Genomic DNA, 18,959 nt, shown 5'->3' on the forward strand with positions numbered 1-18,959 from the left:
AAACGACATTAAACTATTATACACATGCTGCTCACCAAGCGCCAAGCAATTTTGTATGCTGCACATGTATTGCATGAAGAAAATCGTGCAAGCCGAACACATGCCTGATAGTTCAACAAGGCCTGCAGCCACTGCAGGAAAGCTACCTTGCCATTAATTAAGGAAGAGAGTTCATTTTGATGTACCAAGTGTGGCCATCCAAGTTAAACAAATGGCCAACGACAAATCACACCATCCATGCAGGATGCTCCAGGAGAAAAAAACAGGACAACGTTAGCATAAAAATTAATTTTATTAATGAAAGAATTTCATAGTGTGTCCCATGGGGCGCAATTATATTCGTATATGCATCAAAATGTACAGACCGGGAGCATAGGTGTCTTTTTTTGTGTGTGTGTGTGTTTACATGAGACGTATGTCCAAAGGATCGCCGCACACTACCTTTGTGCAATTTCGTGTAACACACACGACCTGCGCGCCGACATTTTCATAACTTAATTGTGACGCAAAAGACTGGAAGGGGCACGATTCTTTCGCGCAACAACCAAGGGAGTGTGAAAAAAAAGAAAAGAAAGAAGCACATCCATGGATCGAGAGGGAAAAAAAAAACTGAGATGCGCTCGGTGACACACGAAATTCGTATTCATGCCTAGAGAAACTGAAACGCAAAACAAAAATTAAAAACGAAGAGCCTATAACAGCGAAGACGAGCTGCCTCCCTCACAATTCATTTCATGGTGGCAGTAAAAGACAATCACAAGCGCCAGTACGTCGCAGCAGGGCAGTATGCGAACAAAAGTGTGTGACTAGGCGTGCTCACGACCGCACAATGCTGCATAGGCTGGGCGACCTCGTTGCACGCTTTTCTTTCTTTCATTTCACGATGCACAAATCCTTTAAAAAAAATTTAAATAAAGAATGTGCTCACGTAAAAACGAACAACACCCATGAGGGAAAAAAAATGCATGGTACACGACGCTGAAACAAAAATTCACAATGGAAACCGCTCTAAGTATACACTCCATCATCAATGTGTCACGCAGAAAGTTTGACTATAACAGCCACAGACACAGAGAAAACAATAACACGTAAAAAAAAAAAAAACATTTACAGATACACACTTTAGCCAACGTGCTTTGTCATTGGACAGAAGACGATGAGGACTTATTATAATACATAAGAGTATTCCTCTTGAAACACATTTCCTCACTGTCTGCCTCTCTCTCTATCTCTCTCACAAGCTTCTCTTTTTTCGTTTTTGTATTTATATTACAACAACTCTCTGACACTAACAGCAAGCATTTGCTGTCCTAAGCTCGAAATAAATAACTTCCAACTCATAGCATTCCAAGACATTTTCAAATTTCTTTCTTTGAACGCTCAGGTTAATCTTCGGGACAAACAAGAAAAGATAATGAGGAAAGGATAGCTAGGCAGTTGCTAAGTGCAAAATAAATAAACGTCAACAACCTCCCCACTTCCATGCATCTCGTTTTGTTGGGCTATAGCAGACAGATAGCAATTGTGGAGCCCTCGCATCATTTTGTGATTGAAACAGGCTACCTTATTGCTGCTTGTTGCTCGTCTCTATAAAAAGCTTACAATCATGTAAGAACCTACGAAGAACTAAATTTTGGAATCAAGTAAAATAAAAATGGAACTGGCAGCTTGAAAAATTTAACTGAAGTAGTACTATAAGAAATTCCAGAATGGCACGCTTGCTGCCATTAGTAGTGTGGTCTAATAATAGTGCGCATTCAGAAAGCTTTGCTTAGTAAGCAATCAATTACCACCCTGTGAACCAGTGAATAATTAACAAATGTCATATGTGCAAGCTCTGTGCAGTCATCTGTATAATCCGTATTTGACCTAAACTGTTCCTTTAGAATGACAGGAAAAGGAGACATCTGTAAATGGCACTGCGAATTGTAAACAATTAAGGCATCACGAGTATGCTAGTCTTACAACGTGCGCAACATGTCACACTTACAGGCTACGGCTGATTAGTATTCTGGCACTGAATACAGAAAAAGATAAATATGTTAGCCTTCAAACTATTTCCTTTTCCTGATTTGCACAGATGTTTACAAAATGCATCATACTAACGAATTTTGTGAAAAGAAGGTACTAAAACCTTTTCCATTTTCATTTTGGTTGAAAAGGAACTTTGAGTGTGACACATGCTGCACTAGCGTTAGGCAGTGGAATGAAAAACTGCGCCCAGAGCAAGCTTAGTTCAATTTCTTTCCTCTCGTCTACCGTGTTGCAGACTCCCATGTTTTCCTACATGACAACACATTTACAGGCTTCAGAAAATGCAGCTTTAGATCTTTCTATGACAGCTGCAAAGCTTATGCACCTACTCACAATATCGGTCACTTCCAAGCCTTTATACATTGAGCTTCCAGGGGCCATTCATACGAAAACTCGGGATTGCTGAAACTTTTTGCACATGTGGCTGCTTCTGCTTGTTTTCTAGACTGACAACAAAAAGCAGACACCTCAACTGCGACACCTTGACATTACCAATTAACTGATCTGTCATAGTATGCATAAGTTGACAGACTATAATCAGCCACCTAAAGAACCACTGTGGTTTGATTTGGTCATGTGTCATGCAACATAGGCGGATAGAAAATGCGAAATGGAATGCAGCATGTAAACCATAAGCTAGAAATATTTCATGACTTGTCATGGCTTGCTAGAATGATCTTGTGGCTTTCTGGTGCACAACATGTTCTGTGTATGAAACCATCTCTAAAAAAAAAAGGAAGAGTAAAGAGTTGCTAACATTCCGTTTTCAGCAGCCAGTATGCTGTCCAGTTCACTCAGTCTTTCTAACATGGCAGCATTGGTTCGTTGAGCAATGGCATACAATAGACCCAACAGGGAAGTATACATGTTCACAGGAAAAACAAGAACGACTGAAAGCCTAGAGACGTCGTTGTGGCATTGTCAACGGGCAATAACACACGCAATGACTGACAGCCCAGGAAACATGTCTTTGCATATAGCATGAAGCACCTATTGAGTAATGATGGCACACCTAGCGGAAGGGAGTCAAAAGAGTGGAAAAAAAAGTGTCCATCTCACAGCTCCAGCAGGGCTGTCAATAAACTACTGTCATTAAAAAAAAGTGCATCCATAAAAATATTTGGAAAAGCAACAGGTAATGAACATTCTTTGTCATGTGAATGATGACAACGAAATTATCAGCTGAGATTAAGTGGCGATATAAGTAGGTTGCTTGTGTTAAAAAAGTATGACCAGCTAGAAGAAAACCAAGATGGTTTGCATGAAATAAAATTTTCTCCACTAAAAAATTGAATTGAAAGAGAATCTTCCAAAGTTTCGATTGGGTGTTTTCCCACCGAAACAGAGTACTTCGCTGCAGTAAACTGTAGTAACATGCACATGCTCAACTCAAGAAAAGAATTCAGCATACATGATAAGCAGTGCCTACAATGACACGATTTAACAAATGCCAACTCAGCAGGGCTGCAGAAAGGCAGTTGATATGAAGGGAAGAAAACAACCTCTAGGAATTTCCCCCACTGCCGACAAACACGGAACGATGCGAGCACACGGGGGGGGCAAAGAAGGTTGGCATGATATGCAGGCTTGTCGGGGAGGAGCACGTGAGATGAGTCCTTGTCTCAATGTTCCATTCATCTCTCGCGCTGATATGTTATAATAGTTCCAGCTATGTACACACAAGCACGCACAGGCACGCACACACACACACACACATGCCTTGGCTTCAACTGTCTCCATCACTTCCGCAGTCTCCAAAACAAGATGTGGCAGTCAACCGCAGCATTGTAGATGCACGCTCGTTGCGACACGTTGCATAGCGAGTAGAGTCTGCCGCCACCACACTGCGCTGCATGCCTCGATGATTTGTCCGTTCACACAAGGCTCAGCACGCACTTGCATCATACCAGGGGGGCATCATAATCCTCAGTTCGTCTAGACCTGATGCAGTTGGCCCTGCTTTGCCCACAACAACTGCAGCAAGAGTTTCCCAATCAAACCAGAAGCTTACAGAAGTGCTTATAGATTGGCGAGGGAATTTCAAGCTTAAAATTCTTAGAGCTTAAAATGTGCGATTAAGTAGCTGAGCAGACACAACCATGTCTCTCTGCCAAGATGCACATTAGATCAGGACCTCTTGCAGCCCTCAGAGCAGGTAAACCTTTGCCAACTAGATCAGGTGCAGTCAGAATAAACGGCCCTACTTTGTCCATTTCTGCTGTCTGGGAAACCGTTTGCCTACTTTTTAACAAACCTGGAGTGGCGCAGGAAACAAGAAAGCGGTGGCAAGAATAATGACAACCCGGAGAATTATGGTTACAGTTTAGAAAATCGAGTTTCCATCCATGGAACCTGCTAGTTTTTGTATGTCTCTGGAATGAACTAGCAAGCGTGGAAGCCTTTCTCGCGTGGCGAGAAGATTCATTGGGTCACCACTGCTGTTGCTGCTTTCCCATTTTCCGGCACCATGTTCAGGTCTGTTTAAGTTAAGGAAGCAGATGCCACGAGATCAAGTCAACGAGCAGTCCCGTGTGCCTAGACGACGCACCCATCAGACATGGTGGCGTTTATCTGCGCCCTCAAGGTCTGCACACTGTTCATGATCTTCTTCTGATGCCCCACAAGCACAACACCAAGCGCGGCCAAGTCCTTGAGCGTAAGCCGCGACACAGCCTCCATTGTGGTAAAGCCACCCCTCTGGAAGCTTTCATGGTAGCGTGCCATTTTGATGCTGCACAGCCACTCCTCGACTGTCTTGAATTGTGTCATATCGGGAGCGTTAGGATCCAGCGGGTTCTGGTGCCTGCATTTGTGCAAACAAAAATATAAGCGAGAACGCTTAATCGCAAGAATTAAGGGCAGGGAGGTTGGCCGGAGGAGCATGAGTCCGGCCATCTGCTCCGTGCCGGGCAAAATGGAAATGGCAGAGACGGGGAAAGGTAGAGGAGAATGAGAGACTATGATGAAATGACAAAATGACAGAGAGTTAGATATACAAAGCTGAGTGCATTATGTGCACTGTTTGGAGCCACTCCACGCACTCTAATTGTGCATGTGGAAAATAAATTCAGTGCAAGATTCCAACATAATCTCCATAGCTGGGACAGTCGGATAGTTTGTACTTGGAAAGAAATTGTCTACATCCATTAGGCAAAAGATATGTGTAAGCAAGCAAACAAGACAAAGGGGTCACAGGAGGTAGAGACTCGTATTGATGAACAGCGAGTGAATAAGGGGAGCCTCAGCCTGGAGCCGACGTTTCCCCAAGTAAGCATGTAATCATTGGCGCATTATCGCTACATAGTAAGTACACAGTCATGAAATTCCATTCATACAGACATAAAAGCTGTGATGAAGGCAAAGTAGTACTCAAAATTATACTTCTTTGTCTGCTTCTATCAGTTTTTCATACCAATTATCATATTTCTCAATTGAGTTTTAATTGCGATTCAATTCTCTTTAAAAGGCTTTACCACACCACCAGCTTGACTGCCAATGAAATACATTTCGAAATCTACACATTTCTTATGAACTCTTCAATTCTGGGTCCAGAGAAGGCATATTGTATTCAGGATATGCATAACCTTACAGAAAAAAAATTGCATGTGCATTTTCTGCAAACGGTGTTCAACTGAAGGGACTAAGACAGATTTACCTGTTCTGAGCAATTTTTCGTAGACTCTCAGGGCAGCGTATGAGCTTGTCTAGTGTTTTCACAATGGTGCTGAACTGAGGCCTATGTGACCGGTCCTTCTGCCAACAGTCCAACATTAACTGGTGGACAGCTTCCGAACAGTCCTGAAATGAATACAACACCAAGTCAGGGAAAGTGGCGACAAATGAAGGTGTGACAAATAAGTGATTGAGAGTCGTTGAACAAGGGAGTAAATGATTTGTCAAGGACGATCGTCTTTTTCAGTGACAAATAAGGCTACTTAAGGTGCCTTGATTTATCCCAGCTGGCATCTTCTACTTGTCAGTTCACCTTTTGTGCACTATCGACTCCACCAAACCTACACCTTGTTGCACTTAATAGACGCGCTACATGCCAGTACTAATTCAGGCTAGATGGCATGCCAGTTATTTTTCAGCACTCTTGTCAACTTTGTCACCATTTATCAAGTGGCAGAAGGAACTTATTTGTTAATGAAGAAATTCACAAATCAAGCAAGATTAAAGGTTGACGGAGTGGTAAGGTTGCTTAGGTAATGGCTCAGAATATGCAAGATGGTTAAAGAGGAACAGATGTGGGTGCTGTCCATATTATGCACAGAATACAGCCATTGTTTTGCGATCCCTTTGAGCACTTTGTTCCCAGCATTTGGAAACAATAGCAAACATAATTGGACTAAATGAATGCAGATTCTAACCATGGGGGCAGGAAGCCTGTATCCCCGCTCGATGCTCTTGATTACTTCCTGGTTTGACCAGTTCCAGTACGGCCGCTCGCCGTACGACATCACCTCCCAGCAGACAATGCCAAAGCTCCAGACATCGCTCGCTGACGTGAACTTGCGGAATGCTATGGCCTCGGGTGCTGTCCATCGTACAGGTATCTTGCCTCCCTATTTGTGGAAACAAAGGAAAGTTCATGGGAGTAACTCACTTTCGATGCCAGAAAGAGTGTTGTGTTCTACAGCACTAGCATGGATACATAAATACAGGCAAGTCAATATATTTCATAGTGGCAACTTGAAAGGCAGTGCCATCTGAATGAACATGCTTTATACATTTTATGTGGCTATGGATCCAGACATGCACACTAAGCACCGTGAAAGGATTCCAATGCAAAGGAGAAAGAAAACACACTTACAAGGCTGCACAAAATGTGCACTCACATGACTCACCCTTGTTGTGTATGCTCCCTCAGTGGCACTCTCTATCTCACGGGACAGGCCAAAGTCAGCGATCTTGCACACAAGATTGGCGTTAACAAGCACGTTCCTCGCAGCCAAGTCCTGCAACAAACGGGCAGAGTATTGGTATCAGGTATAAGCTTCGTGCATACGTTTGTTAAGGCTTGTATTGAGGCTAGCGGGAAGGTAAGGCCTTGCTCATAAGTAAGGCTGTTCAGTTCAGAAACATTGGTTGCTGGCTCTGCACAAGGTGTTTATGTTGTGTTTGCGTTAACTGAAGTCATTGTGCCTTTACTATGACACGGCATAATCAATGGAGAAAAGCAACCAGACACATCAACACGGCAAAACACTATTCTGATAAGAAATTGTGATGACGATTATAGATTTAAACCTGCACTCAAACTTACCATTCCTAAAACTAAACGTAGTCATAAAAATTTTTCTTGTTATTATATAACTCTGTTATATTACCAGAACTACCTATAGTTCAGTGCACATACTCCAGATTGTGAATATGAAGTTGTAGCACACTTAAGTGCACACCTAAGAGTGCTAATAAGTTAACCATCTGCTAGGAAACATTCTACAATTTTACAATATTTGCAAACACTTCACTGTGCTAGGAGCACATACTTTGTAATGAAAGGACAGTGTGTTGATTGTTTTACATATAGTATCTGTACTTTACAGAAATTCTAAAAACAACACTGAAATGCTCAAACTATTTGTTAACTGTTTGGCAACACGGCAATACATCAGTGGCATAAATGCAAATCTGAGAGTGTGTTGACGGCGTTAACAGTCAACGTCCATTGGGAAAAAAGAGCTAACAAAGGTCACCAGACCTTCTAGAGCACAGACACAGGTTGTAAAAGGAAGAAGTGTAAGAGGTGGAAGGAAGTATGCTATGTGTACAAGTTGTTTTGTGGCTTGGCACCAGTGCCTAATTTTGTGTTTTCTTCATGGAGAACACTGTCAACGTCAATGCAAAGTTCAGAAGAGTCAAGTTCCAAGTCTGGAAAATGTAACTTAGATCCATTTATAAGAGCTTGCAAGCATGAGATTCTCATGTTGCATGAAAGTATCGGGTTCCCACGCATGCTCTGTCATCATCTCTCTGAATTAAGGTAATAAAGTGTACAAGTTCACCCAGTAGAACATTATGTTACCCAATCATCCAAGAGAAAACAACCATATCATAATAACTCTGCTGCATCTTAATTAGTGCCCAAAAAACGAGTGCAATGAGATTTCTACACTTTACACATATGCTGCAGGTTCAGCATTGTGGCTTCATTTTTAAACAAGCATATGTGGATGACTGTATGCGCTTGAAATCTGATAAGGTGCTTCAGAAAACCAATGTACTTACCCTGTGAACGTAGTTCATTTCAGCAAGATACTGCATTCCTGCTGCAATCCCCCTCAGCATGCCTACAAGTTGAATTGTTTGGAATTTCCCATCATTGGCCTGTGTGAAAAATATGGAGGAAGTAGGCATTAGCAGCGCACGCACATATACTGACAGGAACACCAAACTGCTTAGAAGCTATGTTATCATTTCAAGAATGATTCTGAATTGTATGAAAAATACTTTTATCTCAAGTTATACATTAACTTTATACATGCATGGTTCATTATACAATAAACAGGCTATGAATTCTAATTTATATGCCTCTATATATATATATATATATATATATATATATATATATATATATATCAGCAGTGACCAAACAAAACAAGCATCCACTCGGAGTAAAATGTCAAGCAATGGAGTTTGTCTTCCTCAAGGCCTCAATGAAATCGTTTGCTTGGTTTGGTAACTAGCTGTTTTCAAAACACTGATGCCAAGCTGCGATCATCCTTGTTGGGCTCCTGTTCATATCAGAAGAAAGTCGCATGTGAAGCTTTGTGTGCACTCACTCTGAGGAAGGTGTCCAGGGACCCATTCTCCATGTACTCAGTGATGATCATAATGGGGTTGCTCTTGGTGACAACACCCTGGAGGAAGATGACGTTCGGGTGGTCGAATTGCCCCATGATGCTAGCCTCAGTCAAGAAGTCCATTCGCGCCTTGTCTGAGGAGCCTGGCTTGAGTGTCTTGATGGCAACTGTGACCTCCGGCCGGCCAGGGCATTTGAGCTTCCCACGGCACACGTCCCCAAATTCTCCCCCGCCGATAATGGCTTCAATTGTGATGTGCAGAGCATCAATTTCTTTAGTGAACTCGCGGACTGCTTGATTGGGATCCTCGTATGTATGGGGGTCGATGTATGCCCTTGAAGTGGCGCCGGGGCAGTGGGTGAACAGAGGTGTTGTCACTGCAATGGGAACAAAAAAAGAAACGAAGAAAGACAATTAGTTTTTAAGAACGCTATGTGCTCAAGCTAGTTGGTAGCATCTCGAACTAAATCTCAGAAGTGTCTAGTATCATTGAGGGTGGCACTTTTTTATAAGCACACTTCAATAATTTGTTTATAAAGCCACAAGGCTTAGATTTCAGTGTAGGTGCATTTTAAAAGGAAAAGAAATCTGCGAAAAAATTTGCTGAAAATAAACTTGCGAGTACAGCAAGGATATGTAGGCCAAAGAAAATAATATTTCTCAGGAAAAGAAGTACCTGCTCAAATCTCAATACAACAAACATGGATATAATAAATTATTGAATATAACAATGCAAATATAGAACTTCTTTTACTGATATCACAGTGTAATAAATGTATGCTTACATCAAACGTTGGATTTAAGAAACATATTTTCATGGTGGGTGTGCTTTCATTATAGTGGGGCCTGACTACACTAATAGTGTTCAAAAAAGAATAAAATGTAATGGCCAGATTGCAACTGTACTGTAGACATTTGTTAATCTGGTCACAAAAGAAATCTCTGGCTAGCATTATTATCAGCTCTTCTCATTTTTTCTTAAACTCATCAGAGATATTTAAATTCTGTAAGCAGGCTTCTGCATGTGGTTTCTATGTAGCCACTCAAGTGGTGGAGCTCAGTGTCACAGTAGGTACCGCCTTTGTCAAAACTTCAAAAGCCACTGCATTTGGGACAAGAACTGGTGCTAGAACCTGCAGTAGTATTAGTCCCCTCTGAGACTTGTGTAAAATAAACGTACCGGCTAGATGATTCTTGATCTACAACTTTCAGTGCCTGACAATGAGACAAACATAGGCAGAAATATACGCACAGTGCTGTATGTATATTTGCAATTCTTTTTATTCCATTGTCGCACACTACACGTTATTAAGACTTGTGGGAAACGGTAGAATTGTTTAGCTTTCAAAGATGCGAGGTGCAGTGCCCATACCTTTATGTTTCGTTACTGCTGTGTGTGTGGCATTTTGTGCCTACACACATGTGTGCTGCCAAAGTCGGTAGCGCTGAGCTACCATGCACAGTGGCATGCTATAGTGCCCATAGTACTTAAATGCTGGAATAGGTAGGACACACCACAAGCAGCATTCAGCGGCAGCGAGAGGCACTATCTCTTTATTAGCCTCAGCTGCGTTCAAGTTCCGATTGTTTCGTTGGGATTTCAGTGCCTGGCATGACAATTCGAAGCCCTGTTGCCATGCAGTCTTAAATACTTGCTACAAAGGCCACAAAAGGCATCTAGCGCATTCATGGATGCTGCAATCCCTTTCTTTCTGTTCATACCCAATCTATAACTTGCTTGTTTTGCATAGGCATAGGCATGTCTTATTGGTAGCACTCTAGGAGTGTGCAGAAGCCTGCTTATAGAATTTTTCAAGCTTTTTATCCTGGACGGCAGTACTAACACAACACAGTCACATTAATAAAAGTTAATTGTAAGGTAATAGTTTGTAACAGTTGCTTTATTAGTCAAAGTGTTAAAAAACAGCCTATGATGCCACCAAAGAAACCAGACAGCTGCTGAAATGCATGCAAGCAGGCGAAGTCGTTAGCAGAAAGTTCATACTTACACCGAGCAGTCTGAACAATTGGAGGGTGTTCCAAAGCAGGGACTACTACAGAAGCAGAGAAGGAAAGGCAAGCGTCAGTTCACCAGCACCCAGCCGCTCCCAGCAGAGAAAAGCGAGCAGAAGAAGAAAGCAGGTGAAGTTTAGATAAAATTAAGCATGATGTTAATTACTGGTGCTATTTGTCGCCTAATAGCGCTGTGCTTCTCTGGTGTAGTCAACAATCTGCTAGAGCGTCGTCTAGCCAGCATGAAGAATCATTATAAAATAGGCTACTACTCGAAAAACACATGAATGTCTTGGGACTTGAGTAGATCACTTGCTCAGAGTGCTGTGAACAGACTCATACTTGTACATGGGGACCTGTATACTCTTTAACTAGGTCTGTCATTCACAGGGTTTGTCAACAAGGGACATTTTTCTCAACATTAAACTGGAACACTATTGATTTTTCTGCAAAAATGGAGATAATATACATTATTTTGAGAAAATAAAACCCGTAGTTGCACTGACCTTATAGGACATGACTTTCTTAGCCAAAAGAGGATGTCTAGCCACCATAGCGCTATGAATGCAAGTTTCAGGAAGTGCAGTAATGCTAGAAAACCATCTAAACTGTACTTTGAAAGAGGTATTTGCTGTCAATTTGAGCTAACCCAGCTCTTCATGCTTACGCCAAGTTATCACCACATTATGAAGCTGTGAATTATGCTGTGTTACCAACCATTCTGAGCGGCAGAAAGCATCATGCCCAAGGTCAGGGAACAGAGGAGGTTGAAAACAAAAATTGGCATCCTTACATTTCTTACCTTCCCCGTTACGGTATTCCAGAGTGTCGCAGTCACTGGGCTGTTTCTTGTTGCAGTCGTCAGAACTTCTGAAAAAAATGAGGAGGGTTAGTTTTAAATGACTACAAGCAGGCAGCAGTAGACCCAGAACACAGTGGAAATTGCAGTATCACATTTAACTAAATAGGTGAATAGTTTCCTTGGCTCTAACTGCACTAAACCGATAAGCTAAGACCACTCTTTATAAGTCAGTAATATTTACAGTAATAGTTTTCTCAGCTCTAGCGTTTTGAATAGCTTAAATTTATAATGACTGTCGCTGATATTCCTTACATGCTGACCAGCCATTACAATATGACAATTATTCCTTACATAACATTTGCACTGATTATTACATGAGGATAACAAATTTTTTAGGCACTGTAGAATATAGTCATAAAACTGTCTTCAAATCAGAATCATAACACACTGATTGCTGAAGCCTCATATATGTTTAGCAGTTGTAAATAGGCATTTCTAGAGATACCAGCTGCTTTATTTATACTAGTATAATTAGGACATTAGTCTTTGTTCTGGAGGAATGATTTTGTTGGTTTCTAAAGGTTAAATTATTTGTGTAGCCTTGAAGAATAGGTTGCAAAAATGTAAACAACCATTATATTACTGCCTCCCCTATGCAATATGCCCACTCAAATTAGTCATCTTATGTGCTATTCAAGCACTATTATTTTTAATGCAGCAGCAGGCAACATACTACGATTAATTATACATTACACCCATAAATTCACAACGGGAATGAACAGTGGCATGCATTCATACACTGCTGACTTTATATATACCACATATTTTCAATGTTTTTACATATAGGTATGAACTGGTGTGCCTTGCATTAAGTCTTGCCCCCTTATCATTTCTAGTCTCACTAATATTGACTTACAGTTATGAATCGCATGGATGACATATTTCAAAGTGACTTGCTTTAGTGTGCTTTTTCAAGCCCAGATATGTTCTTGCTGCAAAGAAATCATACCTGCCTATATGTTACTGTGTTTGCCCAATTGCTTTTGTTTTTGTTAAATTGCAGGTCTCGGACAACTTTCAGCAAAACGAATGTTAGAAAAAGATCCAGATATCTTTAGCTACAAACCTTCTTTTCATGCGTATGTGTTATATTATTTAAAACAAGTAACGAGAAATGAAATTAAAGCAGACCTTTTGATGTAAAGGATGATCATAACAATCACTATGACGACTAGAAGTATGACTGCAACCGTGGCTCCAGCGATGATCCTGACCTGGACCTTGTCCTCGTCACCCACCAGAGCTGCATTGGAAGACGAGCAGAAGGCAACTTGTTAAAGCAAACACAATGATTGCACATTCCATATTCTAACAGTAAAGAGTCTTTCAACCATGGACCAAATGTGCAACTAGTCGCAGACATCCGACTACTCCACCATCACGCAATCAACAAGGGACACAACATCATCTACCAGTGGATACCGGGTCATTGCAGGATTTCAGGAAATGACAGTGCGGATGACGCTGCCCGGTCGGCTCATGATGGTGCCCAGATTATACTCATACTGCTGTCAAGAACAGATGCAGCCACAAGTCTTCGCTCCCTCGCCCGCGAGCTTACACAGAATCTGTGGAACACCAGTGAATTCACGAACGCATGTCTCCACTGATTGGATCCACGTCTGCAACTCCACCTCCAACCAGGGTTGCCACGAGCGGAAGCAACACTTCTGTGCCGCCTGTGGCTCGGCGTGGCATTCACGAACTCCTACTCATTCCGCATTGAAATGGCCGACAGCCCTACTTGTGACACCTGCGGCTGCGATGAGACGATTGAGCACCTCCTTTGTGACTGTCCCCGTTACAAAGTGCCAAGAAAAGTGCTCGTGACCGCTCTCGAAAAACTGGACAATCGCCCCTTTACAGAGGAAAAAGCTCTAGGACATTGGTCCAGACGGGCTTCGGGACTCACGGCCTTAAGGGCTTTGCTTAAGTGTTTAAGGACATGCGAATTGTGCGACCGCCTTTGAATGTTGTAGCGCGTAGTTTCGCATTACTGTTTGAATTTTCTGGTTTCCATTTTTTTGCTCTTCTTCTTTCTCCTTTTATTCCCTTTACCCCTTTCCCCAGCACAGGGTAGCCAGCTGGTAATTACACTGGCTAACCTCCCTGTCTTTCCTCTCGTTTGTCTCCTCTCCACAAACAAAAGGCAACTAAGAAATTCTGCAGGTCCCATGTTTCCTTTTTTGCCTTTCCTTTAGTTTTTTACATGAGTATACATTTGACAAACAAGAGGTTTAACACAAGATGACATAAACCCGTGTAAATGCTAAGTTTAACAATAAGTAAGAGCATTGAGCTTGGCACTTGGCATTCTGTATATTTCGTGCTACTTAAATCTTTTAGTAGTCCGCTTTATGTATAGTATATAAACAACTAATTAGTAATGACCATTATCATCATTATCATCAGGGAAACATTCTTCCTGCCTATGCTGCACCATCTCCAGCTAATATCTTCGCCCTTGGTGTACTAAAGGACCATAACTATACAGATAATAGTTACCCCTTGCACTCCCTTTCTGAAGTGGAAAATTCCACCACTCCTTCTGAATTCCTACAATTCTGCCTGCTTCTTTCCTTTCGTAGCTATTTTGTTACAGACACCATGCCAATTAATTGTTACGAGTATCAATGGTTCTGCCTAAGTCATGTGGCAGCCTGGGCACATTGGTATTCCATTTTTAAGAACTGGTTCAAGCACACAGAAAATGTGGATGAAAAAGGCAAACATATACACACGCATAGGTGCAGTCCTCTTATGCGCCTGTGTGTGTGTGTATGTGTGTGTGTGTGCACACGTGTGTGTGCATGCTTCTTTTGTCTGTTTTCCATGTGCTTGATCCACTTCTGCCTAAGTCCACTTTTTCCTCCTAGATTAAGCTTTAATATACAAGGTTGTGTGACTTATTTATTGCATTCTGCTCACTTTCTTCAACGCAATTTTCCTTTTGAATGAATTTGTAGAGAGGTCACACAAAGAGCAATTCTTTCTTTTAAGCTGAGGTATACGCACAGGCAGGCATAACTTGTGCAATACATATAGTTCTTAGTTTCCTAAACTTCACTGGCTAATATAAAGTAGATGATTTCATTCCAAATGTAGATTACTATATAAACGAGCCAATTTCGTCACAAGAGCAACTTACCTGGGCTGTGAGTGTACTGGCCAGTGGTGAGGAAAACAGTGTCGCTGTACTCTCCAAAGCCCCGCGTCGTCTTGACACGCACTTGGAAGCCATATTCAGTTCTAGACCGCAACCCGGTGACTGCAAGCTGTAACTTGTGCGACTGCAACACTGTCTCGTTCTTGGCCCACTTTCGCGGGAAGTAACGCACTTCGTAGCGATCAATTTCGGGGAACGGGTCTTGTGGTGCATCCCATGCCAATAAAACTTCAGTGCTCTTGATGGCCTTAGCACGAACATTGGAGATCACTGTTTGAACTGCAACAGAAAAAACGAGCAAAAGAAAATAATCGGCATCTGCCTGTCTGCACATGTTAATCAAGGCTTTCTGTGCCTAGATCAAAATGTTGTACAGTGCACAAAGTGCAACTGGCCACATGAATTGTATTACAAACATAAAAAACAAAGAATCACGTCAAAGGTTCGGATCGAGGTGTCTTACGGAAGTTTCTACTAGGCTGCCCGAGGTATCAGTTGCCCAACAATATGTTCTTTGGAGATGTTTGCCGAAATCAATATAGTCCCCATTGGCCAACTGCAGTAAGATTAAACATTGTCTGCAGAAATTATAATGAACTATGGCTAATAACTTTATTCTGAAATCCCTTTTGAATTAGCTTTTCACTGCTTACAGTCCATTTGTGCAAGAACAATTACTTTACAAGGTAAATCGCCACATTCTTCCCTTCCACATAGCACACCTAACATATGCAACACACAGGCATGTTGGATGCATTGAGCTCACATACCTGATGCATCAGTCTTGACTGTGATCTCGGCATAGTGGCCCTTGTCAAACCCAGAGACACCATTTTCAGCATAAATTTGGAAGCGATAGGGAGTGACTGGACGCAATCCTGTGATGGTGACACTGGTCTCATTGAAGCCCTGCCTCGCTGGTGAGAACACGACGCTAGGACTGCAAGTCTCACAAACGACACGGTATGTTGTGTCCTCACGGCCACCAAGGTTGGCTGGTGGATGCCATGTCAGTGTGACCGATGACTGGTCCACACAACTTGCACTCAGGTTTTGAGGTGCTCGAGGAGGTTCTGTATGAGAAAAACAGTGCAGTGTGAAAAAAATATTCCCATGGCAGCTTTTCAATGCTTCTACAACACAACACTGTCTTGAACTCTGTTTACAAATTGGCGCTGTAGCTTGTGTGGCGTGATGAGCATTGTGTGAAGTGACAGGGCAATCCCTAAACTAATTTGAATGTGTCTTTTGTTATCGGCATGCAACATAACACGACAGAAACACTCTGTATTTTTAATGAAGGGCTGTTTTCAAAGATGTTTCCAATGCATAGAACTTCATGTGAGCATAAAGCCTTCTCGATAAATGTTGCTAAGAGCAGCAAGTAAGAGGTTTTTAGTAGAAAGCAAGAAGTTGTGCTATAGAGTACAAATGACTAAATATAATGATTAATTCAACAATATGTGTGTGTATGTGTGTGCGTGTGTGCACATGCGTGCGTGTGTGCATGTGTGTTGTAGTGCAGACAACCAATGCTGCCCAATCATGATCACCAGAGCTAGGCACGAGGATCACCACTCGTGCTGGGACTCTTGCTGCTGCTTGACCGCCGCATTAGCCACTCTCAGTCTGCAGTCAAAAAACCTCTTCACAAATGGTAGAAGGTGTGGGGTGCTTTAAAAACGACCACGCTGTAACTACGATCCCACATGCTACCGTCTACCATGCCCGACAATGCATCCCAACAGGTGCCTCTTCCTTTATTGGCTGTGTGCTCCGGTGTGCTCAGCCAAAGGGACCCTGCTGTATAAAGCAGTGTGGATGACAACGAGGTGGAACATTGGCTCTGGTCGTATGAGAAGGTAAGCGTGCGCAACAAATGGGATGATGCTGCAAAACTGAACAACGTAATTTTCTATCTTGTGAGTGTGGCCAGCCTCTGGTACAAGAACCATGAGAGGGATTTTCAGGTGTGGTCAGCGTTCAAAACCTCTTTCATAGATGTGTTAGGCCACCCTGCTGTTCACAAGCTGCGCACAGAGCAGTGTTTGTGGCAATTAGCTCAGCAGCCGGGTGAGTAATCCACGAGCTACATTGAACACATTCTAGACTTGTGCAAGAGAGTCAACAAGACAATGCCAGAGTCAGACAGAATCAAGAATATTATGAAGGAAATAGTGCACTACGTTTTCAACATGCTGCTTGTGAAGAATCCGCGCTGTGGCAGAAATAATTATTTAGTGTCAAGGCTACAAGGAGCTGTGAAGGCAGCGGTCATTGACCCACCGATCTTCTTCACATGACCAACATCTGGCTGGATTGGCTGCCATTTCCAACCAATCAACGCTGCTCGCTGAGCTAAAGGCGTTTGTGCATGAGGAAGTTGTCCACCAGCTCTCCTTAGTGGCCTTTGCTCAGCCCCAGAATATTCGACAGCCTGCTCCAGATTTTGGGCCCTCACTCTACCTTGAGATTAAGCAAGAAATCACCAAGGTCTTGCCTCTCCACCACCTAGAGATCCATGCAGTGGCCCCTCTCAGTTATGCTGAAGTCGTCACCAGGTCACGACCATAGACTGCAGCTGCAGCTCCACTCTCCTGTTCTTTCACCTGATGCCACATTCACTGCTTCCTGTGACCTGGACTGGACCTGCTGTTATTAACTTGTGGTGTACATCCGACGATCGGCCAATTTGCTTTGCCTGTGGATATGCAGGTCATACTGCCAACTGCTGTCAGCATGCTCAGTCGACTGGTGCCACATCACCCGTGAAGTCCCGTGATACAGGAGTTCCAAGGCCATTTTGCAGCTCTTACGAGTCATCTTCAGCCCCATCATCTGTTCGACTGATACCGTTACCCACTGTTCACCTTCACCGCGTCACTGCTCACTATCACCAATGCTACCTCGTTCTGTGGCCCGAGAGGAGGAAAATTGATTGTTGCTGTCCACCAGGCAAGGACTGCGGCGCCGTTTAACTACAAAAGTCCTTACCATCGACCATGAAATGTTATAGAAGTTCATGTTGAAGCCAAACACGCATTTGCACCTGTGGACACTGGACCGCCGTCTCTGTTATGGATGCAAACTCTTCGCTCACTTCGTAAAGTTATGATGTCACTTTCGGGATTCTCCCTTCGCACAGCAAGGGCTCAGGATGTTAAGCCTCTCGTGGCGTCCATGGCGCATGTGGTCATTGAGGACATCCTGTATACCAGTGAGTTTATTGTTGTTTCTTCGTGCTCTCATGACGTTATCATCGATTGGGACTTTCTTTCATGCCATAACAGCGTCATTCATTGCGCACCTGCTGAGGTTGAACTATCACTCATGGTATATGTGATCTTAGCCGATGTTCCGCCCATCCCCTGTAAACTGCTCATGAAGGAAGATACGACCATTCCCCCAGCACCTCAGGCACTTTGTGCTGCAGCAGCTTCTCCGACGCAGTCAAACTGTTTTCTCCATATGGCCTGTTCCTTAAACTAAAAGCTGCTGTGCTAGCTTTCGCTGCTGCTGACATTACTCAAGGCACCATCAATCTCGTTGTTTCGAACCCGCTTCCATATCCTGTGACACTAGTCCGACAAGAATGGCTGGGCAATGTGGAAGCCATTGACGGCAAGCGAATCATTGACGTATTTAACAACGGAGCCTCTGCCAACTGCCCCACCCTACCCCGAGTGCTTTATCTACGTCTACAGCATTGTCCACAGATGTGTTTGGTCTCTCCATCACCGATGATCTTACAAGGGTTTAGTGTTCACAGCTTCCTTGCATCTTAAACGAATTTCATTATTGTTTCAATGTCACAGAAACTTCTTTGGGCCAAATGTTCACCGCTACGCATGCCACTGACACCGACTTCCACCCACCATTGCGACAACGCCTGTGTCGTGTATCTGCTTCAAAGCATCATGTCATCAATGAGCAAGTCAATGACATGCTTCACCGCCAGGTGATTCGACCTTCATATAGTCTGTGGGCATCTCCTGTTGTCCTTGTTACGAAGAAGGATGGCTCTGTTCGCTCCTGTGTAGATTACTGATACCTTAACAAGATCACTCGCAACAATGTA

General features: G+C 42.8%; 1 protein-coding gene across 5 annotated transcripts in view; it reads right to left on the bottom strand.

The window, feature by feature from the left end:
* Window positions 1-273: 273 nt before the first annotated feature.
* The window catches only part of Eph (Eph receptor tyrosine kinase), a 266,006-nt gene continuing 247,320 nt past the window's right edge, over window positions 274-18,959 (bottom strand). Inside the window, exons 6-16 of one of the 5 annotated variants that reach the window (XM_072287118.1) lie at window positions 15,652-15,954; window positions 14,864-15,160; window positions 12,847-12,958; window positions 11,656-11,723; window positions 10,850-10,894; window positions 8,820-9,217; window positions 8,266-8,364; window positions 6,882-6,992; window positions 6,405-6,599; window positions 5,690-5,832; window positions 274-4,837 (exon numbers count right to left, since the gene is read on the bottom strand). In XM_072287118.1, coding sequence (XP_072143219.1) covers window positions 4,570-4,837; window positions 5,690-5,832; window positions 6,405-6,599; window positions 6,882-6,992; window positions 8,266-8,364; window positions 8,820-9,217; window positions 10,850-10,894; window positions 11,656-11,723; window positions 12,847-12,958; window positions 14,864-15,160; window positions 15,652-15,954 — 2,039 coding nt within the window. In that variant the 3' untranslated portion in view covers window positions 274-4,569. Of the gene's footprint in view, window positions 4,838-5,689; window positions 5,833-6,404; window positions 6,600-6,881; window positions 6,993-8,265; window positions 8,365-8,819; window positions 9,218-10,849; window positions 10,895-11,646; window positions 11,724-12,846; window positions 12,959-14,863; window positions 15,161-15,651; window positions 15,955-18,959 lie in introns of all 5 variants that reach the window. The other 4 variants (XM_055064836.2, XM_072287119.1, XM_072287120.1 and 1 more) reach the window with 4 other exon arrangements.

Source organism: Dermacentor andersoni, chromosome 3 (assembly GCF_023375885.2).
Source record: "Dermacentor andersoni chromosome 3, qqDerAnde1_hic_scaffold, whole genome shotgun sequence".
NCBI classification, from domain to species: domain Eukaryota; kingdom Metazoa; phylum Arthropoda; class Arachnida; order Ixodida; family Ixodidae; genus Dermacentor; species Dermacentor andersoni.